This window comes from Acomys russatus, chromosome X (genome assembly GCF_903995435.1).
Source record: "Acomys russatus chromosome X, mAcoRus1.1, whole genome shotgun sequence".
Taxonomy (NCBI): domain Eukaryota; kingdom Metazoa; phylum Chordata; class Mammalia; order Rodentia; family Muridae; genus Acomys; species Acomys russatus.
Genome location: NC_067169.1, coordinates 52,328,840 through 52,349,285, shown reverse-complemented (window position 1 = coordinate 52,349,285; position 20,446 = coordinate 52,328,840). Strand labels below are relative to the sequence as shown.

Here is a 20,446-nt window from a genome sequence, read left to right as displayed (position 1 = left end):
AAATCCTGCACCAACTTTGTAGGGTTTTTGTTGTGGTTGCTGCTAATAACTGTATAGTAATTCTGAAACAATTTTCTTACTAGCCAGAAAAAGGAGACAAAGTTGGGTAGTGGTGGCGCACTACCCATATGCCTACACGTAGGTATGTATACATGAGCATAGGAGCCTGCAGGCCAGAGGCATTGGATCTCCTGGAGCTGGAATTATAGATGGTTGTGAGCCACCTGGTGTGGGTGCCAGGGACCTGACTTAGGTCTTCTGAAGAGAAGCAACTGCTCTTAATTGTTAAGCTGTCTCTCAGTCCTATTTTTGTTTGTTTCAGGTTTTTCTTTTTCTTTTCTTATTTGGTTTTTCAAGACAGGGTCTCTCTGTGTAGCCTTGGCTGTCCTGGACTCACTTTGTAGACCAGGCTGGCTTCGAACTCACAGTGATCTGCCTGTCTCTGCCTCCCCACTGCTGGGATTAAAGGCCTGCACCACCACGCTCAGCCTGTTTTAGTTTTTTGAGACAAGAGACTCACCATACAGCCCAGGCTGTCTTCACATTTGTTAATCCCCTTTCCTCTGCCTCCTAAATGCTAGGATTACAGGCATGCACCACAATGCCCATCAAGTTACCGGTTTCTAAATCATTTGCTAATGAAAGGAGCCTGGACACCACAGAGAAATGGCCAAATCTAGGTCTGAAACAAGGAACGCTTTTAATAACTTATACCAGAAGCAAATGATTTCTCAAAGATTTATAGGATCACTTCAAAACCACAGATTAGAGGGGCCTGAGAGATGGCTCAGCAGTTCTTTCAAAGAACCCGAGTTCAGTTCCCAACACCTCTATGGCAGCTCTCATAATGATTTGTAACTCTAGTTATAGGGGATCCAACTCTCTCCTCTGGCCTCTGTGGACACCAGGCATCTGTGTGGTATACATATGTAAGACTGGAATACTAATAAAATGAAAATAAATATTTTAAATACACCACAGGATCTAGCTTAAAAGAGCCAAATTGAGATATAAAATAATTAAATTTATAAAGGAAGAATTTCAGAATCCATAGTAATGTATTAAAATCGAAAGAATGATGCTTACCTTACCAAAAAAACAAAAAACAAACAAAAAAACCCAAAACCAAACAAAAAAATCCAGCTAGAATAGAGAATTCTAGAATTAGAAAAACCATCACTTTATAAGTCCCAATAAAATAACTTCATAATGATCATCAATGCGCTAAAAGCCAGTAAAGCTGTTAAGGTTGGAACAGGATATCAGTTCTTATGTTAATCGCAAAATGAAAACTACCCTCTTCCTACCATATCTGGGGATAGCTACTTTAGGAAAATGATCAAGAGGTCTAGAGACACAGGCCAGTGGTAGAGTACTTGAGTACTTGCCTAGCAAGCACAAGGACCCAGGTTCAATCCCCAGTCCCAGAAAGATGATCAAAATAGTGGGGAAACCTGACATTATGTACTCACTGATACGGTAAATACATAATATGAACCAGGTAGGCTATTAAATGTGTAGTCAAAAATATTTAATATGAGTCCAGTCAGTAGAAAATAAGGCAGGTAATACCCCCTTGGAGCCCCTTATACTCTTGAGTTCTCATTTTTTAAAAACAAATCTTTGTATTACTTAAAACAAGATCTAGAAAGCAGGGTATTTTGTGAAACAATTGGTTTGATGGCTGCAAAAATGTCAATGTCACAAAACATAGTGAGGACAGTTTTAAATTAAGACAGATTCAAAATACACTAATATTTAAACTGGTATTGAGAGCTACAAAATGAGCCAATAAAAGACAATGAGATGACTTGGATAAATTGGATAAAATGCCTGAGCATTACATAGTACTAAATTAATGCTAATTTCTTAGTTGTAAAAATAGTACCATGTACTGCATCCCAATTCTTAGAAAATGTTTGTTTATAGTGAACTGTCATGATACCTGTAATTTACTTGTCAATGGTTCAAATTACAAACATTTTAGGTATACAAAGGTTAAGCAAAAAGGTCAACGGGTAAGTCTGGAATACGTCAATAGGTTTATATTTTGTGTGCAGGGTGGGGGGCCAAGTTGAGAGAGGGTTTCCTTGTATAGATAGTCCTAGCTGTCTCGGAACTCGCGCTATAGATAAGGCTGGCCCTGGACTCAGAGATATGCCTGCCTCTGTCTCCTAAGTGCTGGGATTAAAGTGAATGCCAGCACAGCCCAGCTTGGTTTATATGTTTTTTAAAAGATTTATTTCTTTGTTATGTATACATGGTTCTGCCTACATATACACCTGCAGGCCAGAAGAGGGCACCAGATCTCATTATAGATGGTTGTGAGCCACCATGTGGTTGCTGGGAATTGAACTCGGGACCTTTGGAATAGTAGTCAGTGATCTTAACCACTGAGCCATCTCTCCAGCCTGGTTTATAATTTTTAAAAAAGATTTTATTTATTTATTCTACATATATGAGTGCTCTGTATGCATGTGTACCTGCACACCAGAAGAGAGCATCAGATCTTAGTGTAGATGGTTGTGAGCCACCATGTGGTTGTGGGAATTGAACTCAGGACCTTTGGAAGTACAGACAATGCTCTTAACCCCTGAGCCATGTCTCCAGCCCCTTTGGTTTATAGTTTTTAAAATGGGAAAATTTCTAGCATCTCCATTTTTATCTATTAAATTCTCTAAGGGCAAGAAGGTTGGGCATAAGCATAGTTTGCTTTATAGTCTCTCATTTTACCTTAACTATCCTCATGCCAGCTCTGTGGTGCTCCATGCCTGTAATCCTAACTCTGTGGGAACTGAGACAGAGAGGGCGAAAGTTTGAGGCAACATGGGTAATTGAGCAAAACCTGAAAAAACTTGTGCAAGGGTTTGAGACCACAGCTCAGTGATAGACTACTTGGTCACCTACTGTGCCTGCCAGTACCACAAGAAACAAGCAAAACAAAACAGAACAAAAACCCACTCCGGTAAGGGTACTTATATAAATACAAAAACTACCAAGGCTTGATGGCACATGCCTTTAATCCTAGCACTCCACAGGCAGAAGCAGGTGGATATCTGAGTTCAAGGCAAGCCTGTTCTACAGAGTCAGTTCCAGGACAGCCAGGGCTATGGAGAGACCCTGTATCCAAAACGAAACGAACAAAACCAGAAAACAAAAAACAAACAAACAAAAAAACAAAACCAGAAAAAAATTCCAACACTCAGAAAACAGCATAAAGGCAAGCAGTAAGCCCTAATGATCGTGTAGTTTTCAATACTAATCAACATTGCTGGTGATAATCCCAAGTTCCTATAACCCCTAGTTCCACTTCAAATAACAATCACATCATATTTGCCCTGCCACCCACCACCATCAACCTTGAACAGATCTTTGCTTTGGCACTCCCTGCCTGCTATCCTTACCTCTCAATCAGCTGTTTTCCCAAAACGATCTTGGTCCCTTCAACCTTTATAAGTTCTTCATTATCATTAGGAATGACTGTCTTTTCCAGCTCCTCCTCCTGTTCCTCTGTCATGGCAACAGGGTTAGAAGGTGGAGCATTTGTTTGATAATAAAGGGGGCAGAATTTATTTGTCCTCATGTGCCCAATGGCACCACATGCTCCACATTTCAGCTGTAACAGGAAAAAAAAAAATCAACATGTTAAAGGTAAACAGGGTGAAACATGTCAGGAAGAAACGTATATACGCCAAGGGAGAAACAAGAACAGACATCATATTTGGGCGCGAGCGGGGAGGGGGGCAGCGGGGGTGGCGAGGTCGAGACAGACTTTCTCTGTGTGGGCCTGGCTGTCCGGGAACTCACACTGTAGACCAGGCTGGCCTCACTCTCAGAGAACAGCCTGCTTCTGCCACGCCCACCCCCACCCCCACCCGAGTTCTGGGGTGAAAGGAGTGTGCCACCACCTTCCAGTGAACTACTTGATAGAAAACTGGCTTGGAAAGGTTCAGGTCACAGAGCGGCAGAGCCAGATCTTCTGTACCCAAGTTCACAGTTCTTTCCATTGCAGCAGTTACCTTCTCTTACTGTGTACATTACATGGAATCTTTAACCTAAGTGATGCAAAACAACCTGGATGCTAGGTCTTCTTGTCCATCCTTTTAAGACGTTTTTGTGTGTATGTGTAGTGGTTTGTATACGTGTGCGCGCGAGTGTGTGCACAGGTAACTACTGAGGCCAGAAGGGAGGGGCTAGATCCCTTGAAGCTGGAGTTACAGGTGTTTCTCAGCCCCCTCTGACTCAGTAAGCACTTTTAACCCCCGAGCCGTCTCTCCAGCCCCTTCTTTTAGTAAGTTACCATTTAAAAAAAAAAGGATTGTGAGGCTAGGGAAATAGCTTAGCAGTGCCCAATGCATCAGGTCCTGGGTCTGATGCCCAATAACAAAGGTGTATGAGGGCTGGAGAGATGGCTCAGTGGTTAAGAACAGAGCCTGCTCTTCCAAAGGTCCTGAGTTCAATTCCCAGCAACCACATGGTGGCTCACAACCATCTGTAATGAGATCTGATGTCCTCTTCTGGCTTGCAGGAACACATGCAAGCAGAGCACTGTATACCTAATAATAAATAAATAGATCTTTAAAAAAAAAAAACAAAGGTGTATGAATATAAATAAAATATACCAAAGATACTCAACTCCTATAGGAAAGTGAGTCCATATGTTTTCTTTCTGAGGCCCTCATGTAGCCCAGAGGAGCCTGAATTTGCTATGCTGCTTTGCTCTTGGATCCTCTGCTTCAGCTCCCCTAGCGCTGGGGTTGCAGGTATTGTTACACGTATATTATCAAATAATATAATCTAACATTCCACAACATTGCTTCATTTCCAGTAACCAAAGATGACAAAAGCTGGGGGATAAAGATATCCTTTCTTCATTTCCTTTCTTAGCTGTGGTCACATCATGAAACATTTTTTTTTTTCTTTTTCTTTTCTTTTTGAGACAGGGTCTCTGTGTTTCCAAGTCACAATCCTAAACCAGGTGTGGTGGCGTACACCTTTAATCCCAGCATTCGAGAGGCAGAGAGGCAGGCGGATCTCTGTGAGTTCAAGGCCAGCCTTGTGTATGAAGCGAGTCCAGGACAGTCAAGGCTACACAGAGAAACCCTGTCTCCAAAAGCCAAAACCAAAAACCTCACAATCCTGCCTCAGCCTATCAGGTGCTAGGATTACACTGTGTCCCACTGCACCTCGCTACAATATACATGTTTTTTTGTTTGTTTGTTTGTTTCAAGGCAGGGTTTCCCTGTCCGACTGTCCTGGAGGTCCCTCTGTAAATCAGGCTGGCCTCGATCTCTCAGAGATCTGCCTTCCTCCTCTGCCTCCCGAGTGCTGGGATTAAAGATGTGTGCCAACCATGCCCGGCTTAATATACTTACTTTTAAATCAGGACGTTCTTTCATTTTTTTGGGCTTTTTCTCAGGAGGACCCTTCAGCTTCTCCTTTTCCTGGTTCCGTTTAAGTCTCCTCAATTGCTCTTGAATCCTCCGCCGTTCTTTTCGCATCTCTTCTCGATGTTGCTCATCAAAAAGAGCAAATTTTCGACTAAACAACAAGAAAAAAATACAGGCCCATAAGCAACCTAAGTTAAGATGACTACCCTGAAATCTCCATCTCAGAATATAATTAATTCATCCAGGCTTCAGTGAAATAACCTGCCTACCATCTTCACTTTCCTTGCTACTGAGTCCCCCATATGTATAGAGTAACATTTCTCAGTCTAAGTCCTGAATAATCATTAATATTTTACTGTTGACTTTTGAGACAATGTTCTGCAAACCAGACTGGTCTAGAATCCCTGTTCATCTTGCCGAATCTCATTATAGGAGTGGCTTTTGGGAAAATTTTGCAGACCCAAACCACCATAATCCAAACATAGCAAACATAGTTACTTTCCCAGTGATTTGGCTCTGTTAAAATCCAAATATCTTAAAGGCAAGATAGAGCAGATTTCCAGGGATGACAGTGTATCCTACCATCACTACAACTCACACACATACCATGTTTCCATCATCATTTTCCCTGCCACTCTCAAAAGCAGCACCTCAAACTCACATGAATTCTTCATCTTTTGTGGTCCGTATGCGCACATAAGCATCAATAACAGCCGGTTTTCGGACTGTCTCACAACGAACATACTCCTTCCCCTCTTCATCTCGAAATGTTCGATAAATCTTGAGACAGCGGCCAGTGGCAGATGAGTTAAGGCTAGTCACCGAAGCTGTGTCATCATCTCTGTGACTGTTCCCTGCTGCTACTGAGCCTGCTGCTGCAAGGTTAAGAAACAAAAACCAGTGTTCAAACATTCCCCCTAACACCTGAATGGCCACTTCTTGGGGTTGAATGGAGATATTCAACACACCACAAAACTACAGTTCTACTAAAAACAGAGTTGCTGCCAGCTACAAGAACAGCCTGATTTGCTCCCCACAGACTGGAGTGCAGTTTGCAGCAATGTTATCACCTCATCCACACGGTTCTCTATACTCAATCCCTGCTTTGTCTCCAGCTTGGACTCGTTTGCATCCTGCACCTGCCCAAGCTCTGTCTTTGATCCTTTTCTTTTCTTGTCTAAGAACCCCCCCTCACCCAGCAGCATCCGCTGGAGTTCCTTCCGCTCCTGCTCCTCCCGCTCGTGAGATAGCTGAGAGCTGGTTTTCTTGTTCTGCAGCATGTTCTCGATGTTCTTTCCCATTTCCTCAAAGTCACTGTCTTCAGCTGAGCTGCTGTCAGTGTCTGTTGATAAGACTTCAGCTGACGACAAAACCCTAACAAGAGAGGGAAAAAGTTAAAGGCCAGGGGAAACCCAAGTATACAAAGAAAGAGGATTAGGTAGAAAGGTAAGAAGTCAACCTTAAAAAGATATACTCAGAATGGGTATATCCACAAAGACGTGAAACCCATAACAGAAAAATTATCTTTCTAGACATTTCACAAAATTTTAAAATTGCAGTAACTTTCTCAGAACTCCTGGAAAAAAGCTAGCACCCAAACCACATTTGTCTTTCTTGAAAGAGACTCTCACTGTTTGCTTTCTCTCCCCCGACTACAAGTATGTCTTTAATTGTTTATCCTTCCTGCCTCAGCCTCCCAAGCACTGCTCAGTTCTCCAGTACACCATCACATTTACACGCATGGATCATTTAAATAGCACATTACAATTCTTTCCTAACTAAGTCACTATAGGAAAAAAAATATGCCCATTACCACACTTAAAACTACTAAGCCCAGCAGCAACTAGGCCACAGGAACTGTCACAGAACCAAGAGAGACCAAGCTCAGCATTTTGTAACATTCAAACTTTTTGCTGAATTACTTTGAAAACAGTAGGTTCATCAGATGTGGTGGCACATGCTTATAATCCCAGCACTCAGGAGGCAAAGGCAAATTGACTACCAAAGGCTTGAAACCAATATGGGTGACATGACAAAACCCTGTCTCAACCACAACAAAAAAGCTTTTTAAAAAAGTTGTGTATGGTGGTACACGCCTTTAATCCCAGCACTCAGGAGGCAAAAGATAGGTGATGGGTTCAAGGCCAGCTGTGTCTCCATAGTGAGTTCCAGATCAGCCAGAACTAAATAGTGAAACCTTGACTTCAAAAAACAGTATCAGAAAAAAAACAAAAAAACAAAAAAAACAAAAACAACCCAGTATCAGGCACTGTTCTTCTAGAGGCCCTGAGTTCAATTCCCAGCAACCACATGGTGGCTCACAACCATCTATAATGTGATCAGATGCCCTCTTCTGACATGCAGGTGTATATACAGACAGAGCATTCATATACATAAAATAAATAAATCTTTAAAAAAACTTTATCAGGTACTCTGGCAGTATTACTACAGACAGTGACTGATATTTCAGATACCCAATACCACCTAGTTACATTTTTCAGGTGACCTCCTCTTCATTGTACAGGATCTGGCAGAGCACGGATGTCTGTAGCCCAGAATTTAGGAGATGGATACAGGAGCATCATCAAACACTTGAGGCCAGCCTATCCTACACAGCAACTTCCAGATCAGCAGGGCTACATAAGACCTCATCCCCAAATAGAAAAAATACTATCTGGGAGCTGGAGACAGAGTTTATTGAAAAAGTGCTTGTCTTCCATGTACAAGACCATTAGTCTAAAACAAAACATGTCCAGGGAACCTCCCCTTTCCAGCTTATACTTTCTACACTACTGAATCTACATACTTGTTCTGTAGGTCAAAGATGCGCTGACATTCCTCTTTGTAACGCTCTTGATGCTCAGCCACAGAAAACCTTGATCCACGGGCAAATTTACTCATGGGGCCCTCTCCAGAGCGAGCCTGTTCTGTTGACATTGTGCGTACTACATCAATAACTTCCCAGCGGGACAACTTTTTAATCTGAGAAAAACACAGAATTACATACATACATTTATATCTATAATTCAAGGATGTAAAAAGGATAAACCAGGCCCATGATGAGAAACATAGACAAGAAAGCAAAATCCAAATGAACTTTAGAAAGTTTTAGGAAAGTATTTAGTATGATCTACACCCCATAAAAACCCCAGATGGCTCTTTACAACACCGTCCTAGCCTTTTTATCTGCATACAAAGCCTGTTACTTGGAGTTTCCCTCTTATATACCCACCTCTTCCTCAGGCACACCAAATTTACGAAGAAGTTGCTTGGCATTTTTCAGAGACAGACGACGAAGGTCTGCATCTGTTCCTGTAACTGTCTTCTTCACTGGCTGAGGCTCCTTATCATCCTGTCTCAAACAAACAAACAAACAAACAAACAGGTGAGACTATGAAGCGGAACTGCTAACAGTAAGCATCCATGCCGTTCTGACAAAGGAAGTATTTCCAGGCCCTCCACTCTATTCATCTCTCCTGCCCAAACCTCATTCCTTCCTCTTTTGATTTCTAGAAACCCAGAGACTCTCACCTTCTGCTGTGTTGGTTTGTTTGGAATCTTCACATAGGAGAACCCTTCACCACAGCCTGTGGGATCTGCTACTCCAGTCACCTCCAGGAGACATTTGCCCTTCATGGCAGCAATGAAAGCCCTTGTAGTATTCCAAGGAGCTGTACGAACCTGAGATAAAGAAAAGGATTCTCGGAGTTGTGGAAAACATTGTTCCACGACTAGCCACTACACTAAAAATGGTAGAAGAATTACCCTGATCATTTTCATGGTTTCCTAAATTATCCAAATATCAAGTGAAATATAGCAGCTATCCAAAGCTCAGCTCTCTTCTCTGGTACTTAAATCATGATATTAAATAGAGAGTCAGAGTGCAACCAAGGACAGAAATATGCGGAACAGTGATACTCTTCAGTCCATCATCCCTAGAACTTCAGTAGGCAGTGTTGTAGCCACATTCATGATGCTCAGCGTTACGTGGACAACTGCATTTGACGGCCCAATTATTCAAATGGATTCCTTATTTTGATTTTTTACAGTAGGGTCTCTAGCCTAGGTTGGTCTAAAACTCCCTGTGCTTAACTTTGAATATCTGGTCCTCTGGCTTCCAGAGGGGTAAGATTACAGATGTGTGCCATCTCACCAGCCCAAAACCTTCTTTTTAAGAGATAATGAGAAGCACTGATAAAAATGAGTGTTGAGGGCCGGGAGAGATTGCTCTATGACTTTTAAGCATTTGCTGTACAACCATAAGGACTGGGGAAACTGGATCCAAGCACCCACCTAACAAGCCCCATGTCCACAAATGGCTGTAACTACAGCTCTAAGGGATCTATGTGATCCCCTCTTTTGGACTGCATACAAATAAATAAAAGTCTTCTTTGAATTAAGAAAAAATACAGAGCACCTGGGAGGCAGAGGCAGGCAGATCTTTATGAGCTCTAGGTCAGCCTCATCTACTTAGTGAGCTCCAGAACAGCAAGAAAAAAAGAAAGAAAGAAAGAAAGAAAGAGAAGAAATATTGAAATATTACAAATGGGGGGGCTGGAGAGATGGCTCAGAGGTTAAGAGCACTGACTATTTTTCCAAAGGTCCTGAGTTCAATTCCCAACAACCACATGGTGGCTCACGACCATCTATAGTGAGATTTGGTGCCCTCTCTAGGTGTGCAGGTGTACATGAAGGCAGAACACTGTATACATAATAATAAAGAAATAAATCTTTTTTTAAAAAAATAACAATTGGGGCCGGGCGGTGGTGGCGCACACCTTTAATCCCAGCACTTGGGAGGCAGAGGCAGGTGGATTGCTGTGAGCTCGAGGCCAGCTTGGTCTACAAAGGGAGTCCAGGACAGCCAGGGCTACACAGAGAAACCCTGTCTCGGAAAAAAAAAATACAAGTGGTTCTAGTGATGTGTTTCTACTCTCAACACTTGGGACACAAAGGTAGGAAGATTTAAAGTTCCAGGCCAGACCTGGTTACAAAGCAAGGTTCAGTCGCAGAGAAACACATAGTTTGTAAAGTCATACTTCATCATCAATCTTCATCTGGAAATCTTCTTCATTTTCTTCCTCGGGGGCAAAGAACGACTTCTCTCCATAGCCAGCATCCTGAAAGAGGGCAATTCTATGCATAAGTAAAGTCAGCTGAAAAAAACACAAGTTTTTTTTTTTTCTGAAAACAGTTTTACTGAATATCAAATATATCAAAAAACCAAACCACACTGTGCATAGAACATGGATTCTATAATTGTTAGTGTATGTATTACTGTTGTGCATCCTTGAGACCCTTGAGCTACTAGAAGAGGAGCCGAATTCCAAGGAATTTTGGTGGACTAGGGATTGCTTAGCATGCAACAAGGGCCTGGGTTCAAACAAGTCTTTTTTCTAGAATCTCTTTTTAAATAATTTATTCTTACTTTATGTGCACTGGTGTTTTGCCTACATGTGTATGTCTGTGTGGTGGTGTTGGATCCAATGGAACTGGAGTTACAGACAGCTGAGAGCTGCCACGTGGGTGCCGGGAATTGAACTTGGGTGCTTTGGAAGAGCAGTCAGTGCTCTTAACCACTGAGCCATCTCTCCAGCCACCATACAAAAAGGTTTCCAAAGAACCTATGTGGACATGTGGATAGCTAGGGCCCATTTAAAAAAACAAACAAACTAAAGAAAAGAGAAATTCTAACTTGTACCTTTTCCGTTTTGGCCTTTGTAGTAGTTTCAATGAAAACAGCCTCCATAGGCTCATGGGGAGTGGCACTATTGGGAGATGTGGCCTTGTTAGAGTGGGTGTGGCCTTGTTAGAGGAAGTGTGCCACTGAGGGTGGGCTTTGAGGTCCCAAATGCTGAAGGTCACACCAGTGTCACTCTCTCTTCCTACTGCCTGATAATCTAGATGTAGAACTGGCCACCTCTCCAGCACCATGTCTGCCTGTGCGCTGCCATCCTTCGTCACGATGGTAATGGACCTCTGAACTCTAAGAGCCCCAATTTAATGTTTTTCTTTATAAAAGTTTCTATGGTCATGGTGTCTCTTCACAGCAATAGAAACCCTAACTAAGGCAGCCTTGTATGTCGTGCATCTCTAAGCCACTTTTCCAGCTACTATCATCTCTACCTACCTGGGAATCTGAAAAAGTCTTTTTCCTGCTTCTTTTACAAAAAAACATACCACTCAAATTAGTAAGCTATCATTTCTTTTTTTAAATATATATTTTATTAATTTATTCATATTACATCTCAATGGTCATCCCATCCCTTGTATCCTCCCATTCCTCCCTCCCTCCCATCTTCCCCTTACTCCCCTCCCCTATGACTGTGACTGAGGGGGACCTCCTCCCCCTGTATATGCTCATAGGGTATCAAGTCTCTTCTTGGTAGCCTGCTATCCTTCCTCTGGGCCTCCCCATCCCCACAGTTGACTGGAGAGTGGGGTCTGACTTTCATAAGCTATCATTTCTAAGCCAAGGCAGAATGACTGAAGTCCCTCACTGAGCCCCACATTGACAGTGAGCTACACTGCAGCTTTCCTTAGAATCCATACTCACAGAAAGAACCTCGTCCAGTTTAAATTATTGACTAACTGGTAATGATGTAGTAACTATCGTCTCTACAGTACTCTCTTCTATTTCTCTGAAAAGAAATATAGGCATAGCCGGGTGGTGGCGGCGGCGGCGCATGCCTTTAATCTCAGCACTCAGGAGACAGAGGCAGTCTACAAAGTCAGTCCAGGATGGCCAAAGCTACACAGAGAAACTCTGTCTCCATAATGAAAACAAAAAACAAAACAAAACAAAAACCTAAGGAGAGGCTCACCTTTAGTCTCTGCTCTGCAGCTACCATGCTATAATAAGCACAGCACTGTTCTGGTGATACCATGGCTCTGATCTCCTCTTCCGTTGGTAAACGAAAATCAGACTTCAGCACCCACCAGTTTGAATCCATCCCTGGAAAAGATACAGGGAAATTGTTCTGAATTCTAAAGACCCAAAAGCAACAGTATGGTAAACAGACAGTGAGCCAAGAAATGCCCTAGATATGACAAAACCCCTGCTGCCAGGTTTCTTACATCTTATGTAAGACATGCAAATACTCACATGGACTTTACTAGCAACCAATCACCATCAAATCATCCAAAAAGCAACCAAAGCCTCTAGTTACAAGAGTTGGTACCTTCTTATTTTGATAGCCATCAATTTCTACTCTATTAGCTATGATTTCTCTTAACTTAAAGTCATAATTCTTTGGGATTATGTGAGCCTCAGAGAAGGCAAGTAGTCACACTGATGACCTGTCCGTTTGAAGTCAGCACAGAGCTTTAGCCTCTTCCGGATGCTGCTTTCTGAATGTGAAGGAAAGGCTTTCTTTATATCTTCCATCCGGATCCTCCGTGGCCGATCTTTACTCTTCCAAAAGAGGCGGTAAATAAAAACCTGTTCAATAAGACAAATACATTTTATTAGATAAAGGATAAAAGTCCTCACCAGGGTCCCTTCCCCAACTATGCTCTGATGTGTTTTCACCTTTCTATTAGCATGTGCGTCTTAGCCCAACTCCCACACTCCCACCTTACCTGAAGAAAGTCTCGGATGTGCGTATTGGCCCTTTTGGAGTTAGGACCCGGAACTTCAAACAAGGGACACTGTTGGCCCACCACAAAAATATCCACTAATTCTCGAACATAATAACCCTGCCGTGTTCGAATGATCAGGAAGTCAGTCTCTGGCATCTTATGAAGATAAATTGGAGCCCGAAAGAGGTTGTTCTCAAATGCCTAATGAAAATAAACCACAAAAGTTATTTACAGAGAAGCTCTAGAAAATTCCGGCAACTATTGAAACAGGAGAGAATTTACTTCAATCTCTATCTTTGGTCTAAAGTTATACAATAAAATAAGCAGCTGGGCAGGTGGCACATGCCTTTAATCCCAACAGAGGCGGGCAGATTGCTGTGATTTGGAGGCCAGCCTGGTCTACAAAGGGAGTCCAGGACAGCCAAGGCTACACAGAGAAACCCTGTCTCAGAAACAAGCAAGCAAACAAACCAAACAAAACCCCCAAAAAGCCCAAAAATATAGAAAACAAAACAAAAAAAGAAAACCAGGAAGATTAAGATTCAAGGCCTGCTGGTTGTATGAGGACCCTCCCTCCCCTGAAAAAGAAAAATGGGGCTGAGAAATGGTTCGGTGGGTCAAAATGCTTGTGGCCCAAGTATGAGAACATGAGTCTGGATCCCCAGGACTCACATAAAAAGGGGAGCACAGAGGGCTATGTCTACAATCCCAGTGGGGGAAGTGAGAGGAACAGTGGAAACAAGAATCTATAAGCTTGCTGGCATGCTAGTCTAGGCAAAAGTGTGAACTCTAGGATCTATGGCAGATAGTTTTATCTCAAAAAATAAGGTAGCAAGTAGTAGAGAAAGACAACCAACACTGACCTCTAGCTCTGGCTTCCACGCATACATATAAAGCACTCACGCACACACTCACGCACGCACTCACGCACGCAATTACCCATAATCCCAGCACCTGCAAAGTAGAGGTGAGAGGATCAGAAGTTCAAGATCATCCTTGGTGGCGACATAGGAAGTTTGAAGGTATAACACAGGCTATTTGAGACCTTGACTCAAAAACAGAAATTATACTGTTTAGAGTCAGAAGAAAACAGCCTTTGTCAGTCACTGTATGAAGTCACACAAAGTCAAAGTTTCTGAGCTTAAGTTTCCTTAGTGGCAAAATGCAGGACACTTCAAATGCCTATACTCCATAGGATTGCTATGAAGAGTTCCATAAATTACCACAGTAATACATTCCTAACCTAAAGACACACACAAGAGATGATGACAAAATAATTTAGGGGGATAAGGTCTCACAGAAGGCCAAGGAGGCCTCAAAAATAAGGCAATCCCCCTGTATCAGACTGTTGAGTACTAGGATTACACGTATGCTGCCACCATAATCTGGCTTCAGAATATATTTTATAAATTAGCTAATTTATTAAAAATAAACTAAAACAATGAAGCTAAGTATGCTAAGAGGACATAATAAGCACAACTGTACAGAAATATTTGATGGAGAAGTAAGATGCCAGATAGGGATCTACTATTAAAAGTTTTGAATCAAGCTGGGCGGCAGCTGCGCACGCACGCCTTTAATCTCAGCACTCGGGAGGCAGAGGCAGGAGTATCGCTGTGAGTTCAAGGCCAGCCTGGTCTACAAGGTGAATTCAGGACAGCCAAGGCTACACAGAGAAACCCTGTCTCGAAAAGCAAAAACAAACAAACAAACAAAACAAAAAACCTTTGAATCAAAAAGTATGGGAGTCAGGAAGAAAAAAAAGGAAAGAAAGAAAAGTACCCCCCCCACACACACACACACACACATCCTAACTTCCTCAGAGAGGTAAAGAAATGGCTAAGCAGTTAAAAGTTCTTGCTACTCTATGGTGAGGCCTGAAGTTCTAATTTCAGAACCCACATCTGACAGCTAACAAATACCCGTAACTTTAGATTCAAGGAACCAGACACATTCTCTTCCAACTCCACAGGTGAATTCACATGTACGCACACAAATAATAATTTGTTTGTTTTCCAGACAGGAATTCTCTGTGTAACAGCCCTGGCTGTCCTGGGACTCACTTGGTAGACCAGGCTGGCCTCGAACTCACAGAGATCCATCTGCCTCTGCCTTCTGAATGTTGGGGTTAAAGGTGTGAGCCACCACTGCCCAGCTTAAAAGTCAATTGTTTTAAAATCCTAATGAGTGTTGGAGAGATGGCTCAGTGGTTAAGAGCACTTGCTGATTTTCCAGAGGACCCAAGTTCAATTCCCAGCACCCACATGGTAACTTACAGCTAGCTGTCTGCTACTCCAGTGCTAGGGGATCCAGTGCTTTCACACAGGCACAACAACAAATACAGGAAAGATTTTTTTTTTAAATCATTTTTTAGAAACCCTAATAATGACCCGGACATAGTAGCACAGGCCTTTAATCCCAGCACTCGGGAAGCAGAGGCAGGTGGATCGCTGTGAGTTTGAGGCCAGCCTCGTCTACAAAGCGAGTCCAGGACAGCCAAAGTTACACAGAGAAACCGTGTCTCTAAAAACCAAAACCAACCAACCAAACAAACAAACCCCTAATACTGAACACTAAAAAGAAAACTTCTACATTGGTGGAAAATTGAAATTCATTTTTTGGGGAGGTGGTTTTGAGACAAGGTTTCAATTGCTTTGCATAAGCAAGGCTCCAGGTTTAATCCTCCAGCACTGCCTACCCACACAAACCTAGAAGGAAATGACTAAAAAGGGCACTCTGCAGGTACATGAGCTGGCAATAGTAACAGTGAAGTAAATCAGATGCAAGAATAAAGGAGTACCTTATTAAGACTGCTATGACACTGTCACACACCTGTAATTCTGACACTTGAGAGACAGAGCTAGGAGGATTGCTACAAATTCAAGGCCAGACTTGTCTATATACCAAGTTCGAGGCCACTTCTGGACTACAGAGAAAGTCCCTGTCTCAAAAAAAAAGAGGAGAAAAGAAAAGATTAGCATGGGGAATGAAATGGGGGGAAGATAAGCAGTTCTGGACACTGTCCCACAGCATTTGTGCACCTCCATTATTCTTTTTAAAAAGCTATAACCAGCCCGGCGTGCTGACACATACCTTTAATCCCTGCACTTGGGAGGCAGAGGCAGGTGGATTGCTGTGAGTTTGAGGACAGCCTGGGCTACAAAGTGAGTCCAGGACAGCCAGGGTAGCACAGAGAAAACTCTGTCTTCGAAAAGCCAAAAAAGAAAACAAAAACAAAAGCTATTCCCAATGGACCTCACTATAACCTTCAGAAGAAGACACAAAAAGCAGCACTTTACTCTGGCAAGACTGTAACGTTCAAGTATGATGGTTCAGTATCATGCCAACATACCACTTTTTGCAGTAGACACAAGCCCAGGGCCTTAAACAAGCTAGGTAGTATTCTACTACTGAGCCACACCACTAGCCCCTCAAGCATAGTAATTCCACACAAAGAATTTCAAACACTCATAACTTATATTAATTCCTGGTGTGTTGTTGTTTGCTTTTTTTTTTTTTTTTTTTTTTGAGACATGACTTTGCTCTATTGCTGGGGCTCACTTCAAACTTGTAAGCCTGTGACTTCCTAGTACTGAGATTACAAGTACATACCACTCACAGCAGCCTTGGCTGTCCTGGAACTCACTCTGTAGACCAGGCTGACCTTGAACTCAGAGCTCCACCTGCCTCTGCCTCCCAAGTGCAGGCATTAAAGGCGTGTGCTAGCACTGCCACCACCACAGCCAGTATGTATTTTCAAAAGCTGTTTTATACTAGCTCATATTTGCAATATCAGCACTCATAAAACTGAGGATTGTCCCAAAGCTTGAGGTCTAGGCTACAGAGTAAATTTCAGGCCAGCTTGTGCTGTAAAGTAAGATCCCAGCTCAAAAAAGCCACACAGAGACACAACCCCCACAGATCAATAAAACAAACAAACCAAAAACTTCAGTATCCTATATTTAGACTAAAAATTCTGAAAATAACAGAGAATTATTTTTAAATAGGTTTTTACATAGAAAAAAGCTTGTCTTAAATTTTAAATTATACTAATCCTTTTTTGATTTGCTGGGTTTGGGGGTGTTTTGTTTTTTAAGACAAAGTCTCCTATATATCTACCAGACTGCCTTCAAACTAGCTACATAGCCAAGGAGGACCTTGAACTCCTCCTAATCCTCCTACCCTTCATGTCCAGTGAGCATGAAGGGTATTAATATTTTATATTAATAAAATACTAATATTTTATTTTTAATTCTTCTTTTGTATTTTTAAATGTGTATGGGTGTTTTGCCTTCATCCATGTCTGTGCACCACATGGATGAAGTACCCAAGGAGGCTAGAAGAAGGTTCAGGTCTCCTGAAATTAGAGTTATAGATGTTTGTGAGCTGCCATGTAGGTGCTAGGAAATCAAACTCAAGTCAGTCCTCTGAGAAGCCAGGGTTCTTAACCGCTGAGTCATCTCTCCAGATCCCTCTCGTTGCTGGGCGTGGTGGTGCACACCTTTAATCCCAGAGGCAGAGGCAGGTGGATCACTGTGGCAGCCTGGTCTACAAAGCAAGTCCAGGACAGCCAAGGCTACACAGAAAAACCCTGTCTCGAAAAACCCCTTTTATGAGGTATGGTCTTACTACATAGGATGATCTGGAACTCAATATGTAGACCAGGCTGGTCTCAAGTTTTGCCTCCCAAGTGCTGAGATTAAAGGTGTGCACACCACACCCACCATCACCCCCAGTGGATTATACTACCTCATACCTAATACACAAACAGTACCTCAGTCAACCAAAATTTCTTTAGGAGAGAAAGACAGGAAAGAATTCTTCACCTGCAGTAACTGGCCAGGATGAAGAGAGCCCAGGAAAGGAGAGGTGTGGCAATAAACAGTTTCTCCATATTTGCAATCTGGGGCTCCAGGATCTTTTCCAGGTTTCTAGGAGAAACATAGCAAACTCAGTTAGACTCACAGAATAAATTACAGACATGTAAACTTCTATAAGCATAGCATTTGCTATTAACAAGAGACACCACTCCTTTCTTCCAAGAAATATATATGGCAAAATACATGTTCACATATTATTACCTAATTAGTTATATGGATAACAAAAATTTCAGGGCCTGGAGAGATGGCCCCATGGTTAAGGACACTTGTTCTTACAGAGGACCCAGGTTTGGTTCTCAGCATTCATATAGGGTCTTATAACTATCCACACTTCCAGTTGCAGGGGATTTGACACACTCTTCTGGCCCCCAGCACCGGGAGCACATATGTAGTGTACATACATTTGTGCAGCAAAACACTCGTACACATACAATAAATGAGTATTTTCTAAAAATACACATATAGAAAAAAACATTAAAAAATTCCTCGACAATAGTCTCACCCGTTTATAGTAGTTTTTTATCTTGGTTGCCATGCCAACTTGCATCATTAATGGTCCATTTTCCTCACTGTATTCTGCAAGAATAAGGTCGCCATCTTTGCCTGTGAGGTCTTGAGGTGTGCGCATGAAAAACATCTCTCCACCGCCTGAGGCTTGCCTCTCTTGTTCTCTCATCTGTCGAGAAGGAAGATAATACAGCCTATTTCCAACAGGAAGATAAACTACACACATTGGTATCATCCACTCTGAGAAAACACCAAAGTGTTCTTTACATGTTATTTGTTTCCACTTTGTTGTGAAAACGTTCAAACATACCATTAAAATGGAAGGACTAGTACTCTGAATATCTTTTCTCTCACTACTTAAACATTTTCCCTATTTATCTGTAAATTTTCTACAAATCTAAAATTAACCAGTTCCGAAAGCTGCAATTGTTTAGCCGTGTGTGTGTGTGTGCGCGTGCGTGCGCGCACGCGTGAATAAGGACATTATTCTGAAAAAACAAAACAAAACTGTATCACATCTGAGAAAATAATTCCCTAATATAATGTTAATATCCATTATAGTCTCCCAATTTGTACCCCCAATTGTCTTCTAGAACTCTTCTTCTACCCAGGATTCAATTATACCTTTGCCTTCTTTTTGATGTGCTTCAGCAAAGGCTGGACCGAGTGTGGACCTGGCTGAGATAGTGCCCCGAAGGAGTACTTTTTTAGAGGTGGGCGGTGGAACTGCCGGAGTTTGATGGGTCCCATGTGGGTGGGGAAGAAGGGCTGCCTTAATTCTACAGCTGGAATTGAGTGCTAAACAGGGAACAGAAGAGTTAAAAGTAAATACTAACTCCTTCCCAGGCAACAGGTACCCCCTCCCCCAAAACACAGCAGCCATTTGTACCTGGATAATATTCCCTCCGAAAGTACCCCGAAGACCCTGTTGCTTGGGATAATAATACTCATCATTGGAGAGATTCCACGGATCTTTCACTTCTGGCTGAGACATGTTCTAATGACAAATCAAATAAGCAGCAGTCACACTACCATTTCCTAATACCTTTCTGTGTTCTTCTAAATATCAAGTCCTTTTCTTTTCACAAACCTGCTGTGGCTCTTCCTTGATGACCCCTGTTTTTCCTAAGAGAATTCGACTCTTCTTCAGAGATGATTCTTTCTTACTCTCCTTGGAAGGGGAATTAGAAGTAGCTTCTTCCTTCTCATCAGGGATCTCTGAGGATGTAAGAAGAAATTACCTTGGAATTGCTATCTCGAAATGCTCGTTTTCTTTCTTTCCTCCTCTTCCTTCTCCCCACCCTCTTACCCATCCCTCTGTGTAATACTAATAATTGAAACGAAGGTATTACATTGGCTGGACAAGGACTCTACAACTGATCTATATCTCCAGCCCTCTTGACCTCTTTTGCATTTTTTTGTTTTTTTAGATAGAATCTCATTAAGTTTTCAAAGCTGACCTGGAAAACACTCTGTAGCCCAGACAGACCTTGATATTAGTCTTCTGGCCTTGGCCTCCCAAGTAACTGGGATCTATGTTACCAGGTCCAGCTATAATTCATTGCTATTTTTCGAGTTTCTAAGAAGATCTCTCACTCCACTTCCAGACCACTTTTACTTGGTAATTTGCTCCAACTAAACTACATGTCTGGTGTCTTTTGTTTGGCTGGTTGGTTTTGAAACAGTTTCTCTATGTAACCCTGGCTGTCCTGGAACTCACCCTGTAGACCAGGCTAGCCTTAAACTCTGCCTCTGCCTCCCAAGTGCTGGGATTAAAGGTGTGTACCACCACTGCCCAGCCATGTCTGATGCTGTCTTAAAAGATATAATTTTCAGCATTCCTACATGACTTTTTCCTAAACAATACCCAAACACTGGAAACTGGCAGCTACAACTGCTTTTTTTTTGTTTTTTGTTTTTGTTTTGTTTTGTTTTTGTTTGTTTTTCAAGACAGGGTTTCTCTGTGTTAGCCTTGGCTGTCCTGGACTTGCTTTGTAGACCAGGCTGGCCTCGAACTCACAGTGATCCACCTGCCTCTGCCTCCCAAGTGCTGGGATTAAAGGCGTGCGCCACCACGCCCAGCTTCGA

General features: G+C 42.3%; 1 protein-coding gene across 1 annotated transcript in view; it reads right to left on the bottom strand.

The window, feature by feature from the left end:
• Window positions 1-20,446, bottom strand: part of Taf1 (TATA-box binding protein associated factor 1) — a 71,571-nt gene that overhangs the window by 33,855 nt on the left and 17,270 nt on the right. The window contains exons 10-25 of the mRNA XM_051141998.1: window positions 19,449-19,576; window positions 19,248-19,355; window positions 18,983-19,156; window positions 18,354-18,527; window positions 17,798-17,902; window positions 12,972-13,172; window positions 12,690-12,831; window positions 12,215-12,345; window positions 10,430-10,510; window positions 8,922-9,071; window positions 8,623-8,742; window positions 8,197-8,372; window positions 6,586-6,764; window positions 6,052-6,265; window positions 5,376-5,541; window positions 3,405-3,616 (exon numbers count right to left, since the gene is read on the bottom strand). Of these exons, the coding sequence (XP_050997955.1) occupies window positions 3,405-3,616; window positions 5,376-5,541; window positions 6,052-6,265; window positions 6,586-6,764; window positions 8,197-8,372; window positions 8,623-8,742; window positions 8,922-9,071; window positions 10,430-10,510; window positions 12,215-12,345; window positions 12,690-12,831; window positions 12,972-13,172; window positions 17,798-17,902; window positions 18,354-18,527; window positions 18,983-19,156; window positions 19,248-19,355; window positions 19,449-19,576 (2,461 nt within the window). The remainder of the gene's footprint in view (window positions 1-3,404; window positions 3,617-5,375; window positions 5,542-6,051; window positions 6,266-6,585; window positions 6,765-8,196; window positions 8,373-8,622; window positions 8,743-8,921; window positions 9,072-10,429; window positions 10,511-12,214; window positions 12,346-12,689; window positions 12,832-12,971; window positions 13,173-17,797; window positions 17,903-18,353; window positions 18,528-18,982; window positions 19,157-19,247; window positions 19,356-19,448; window positions 19,577-20,446) is intronic.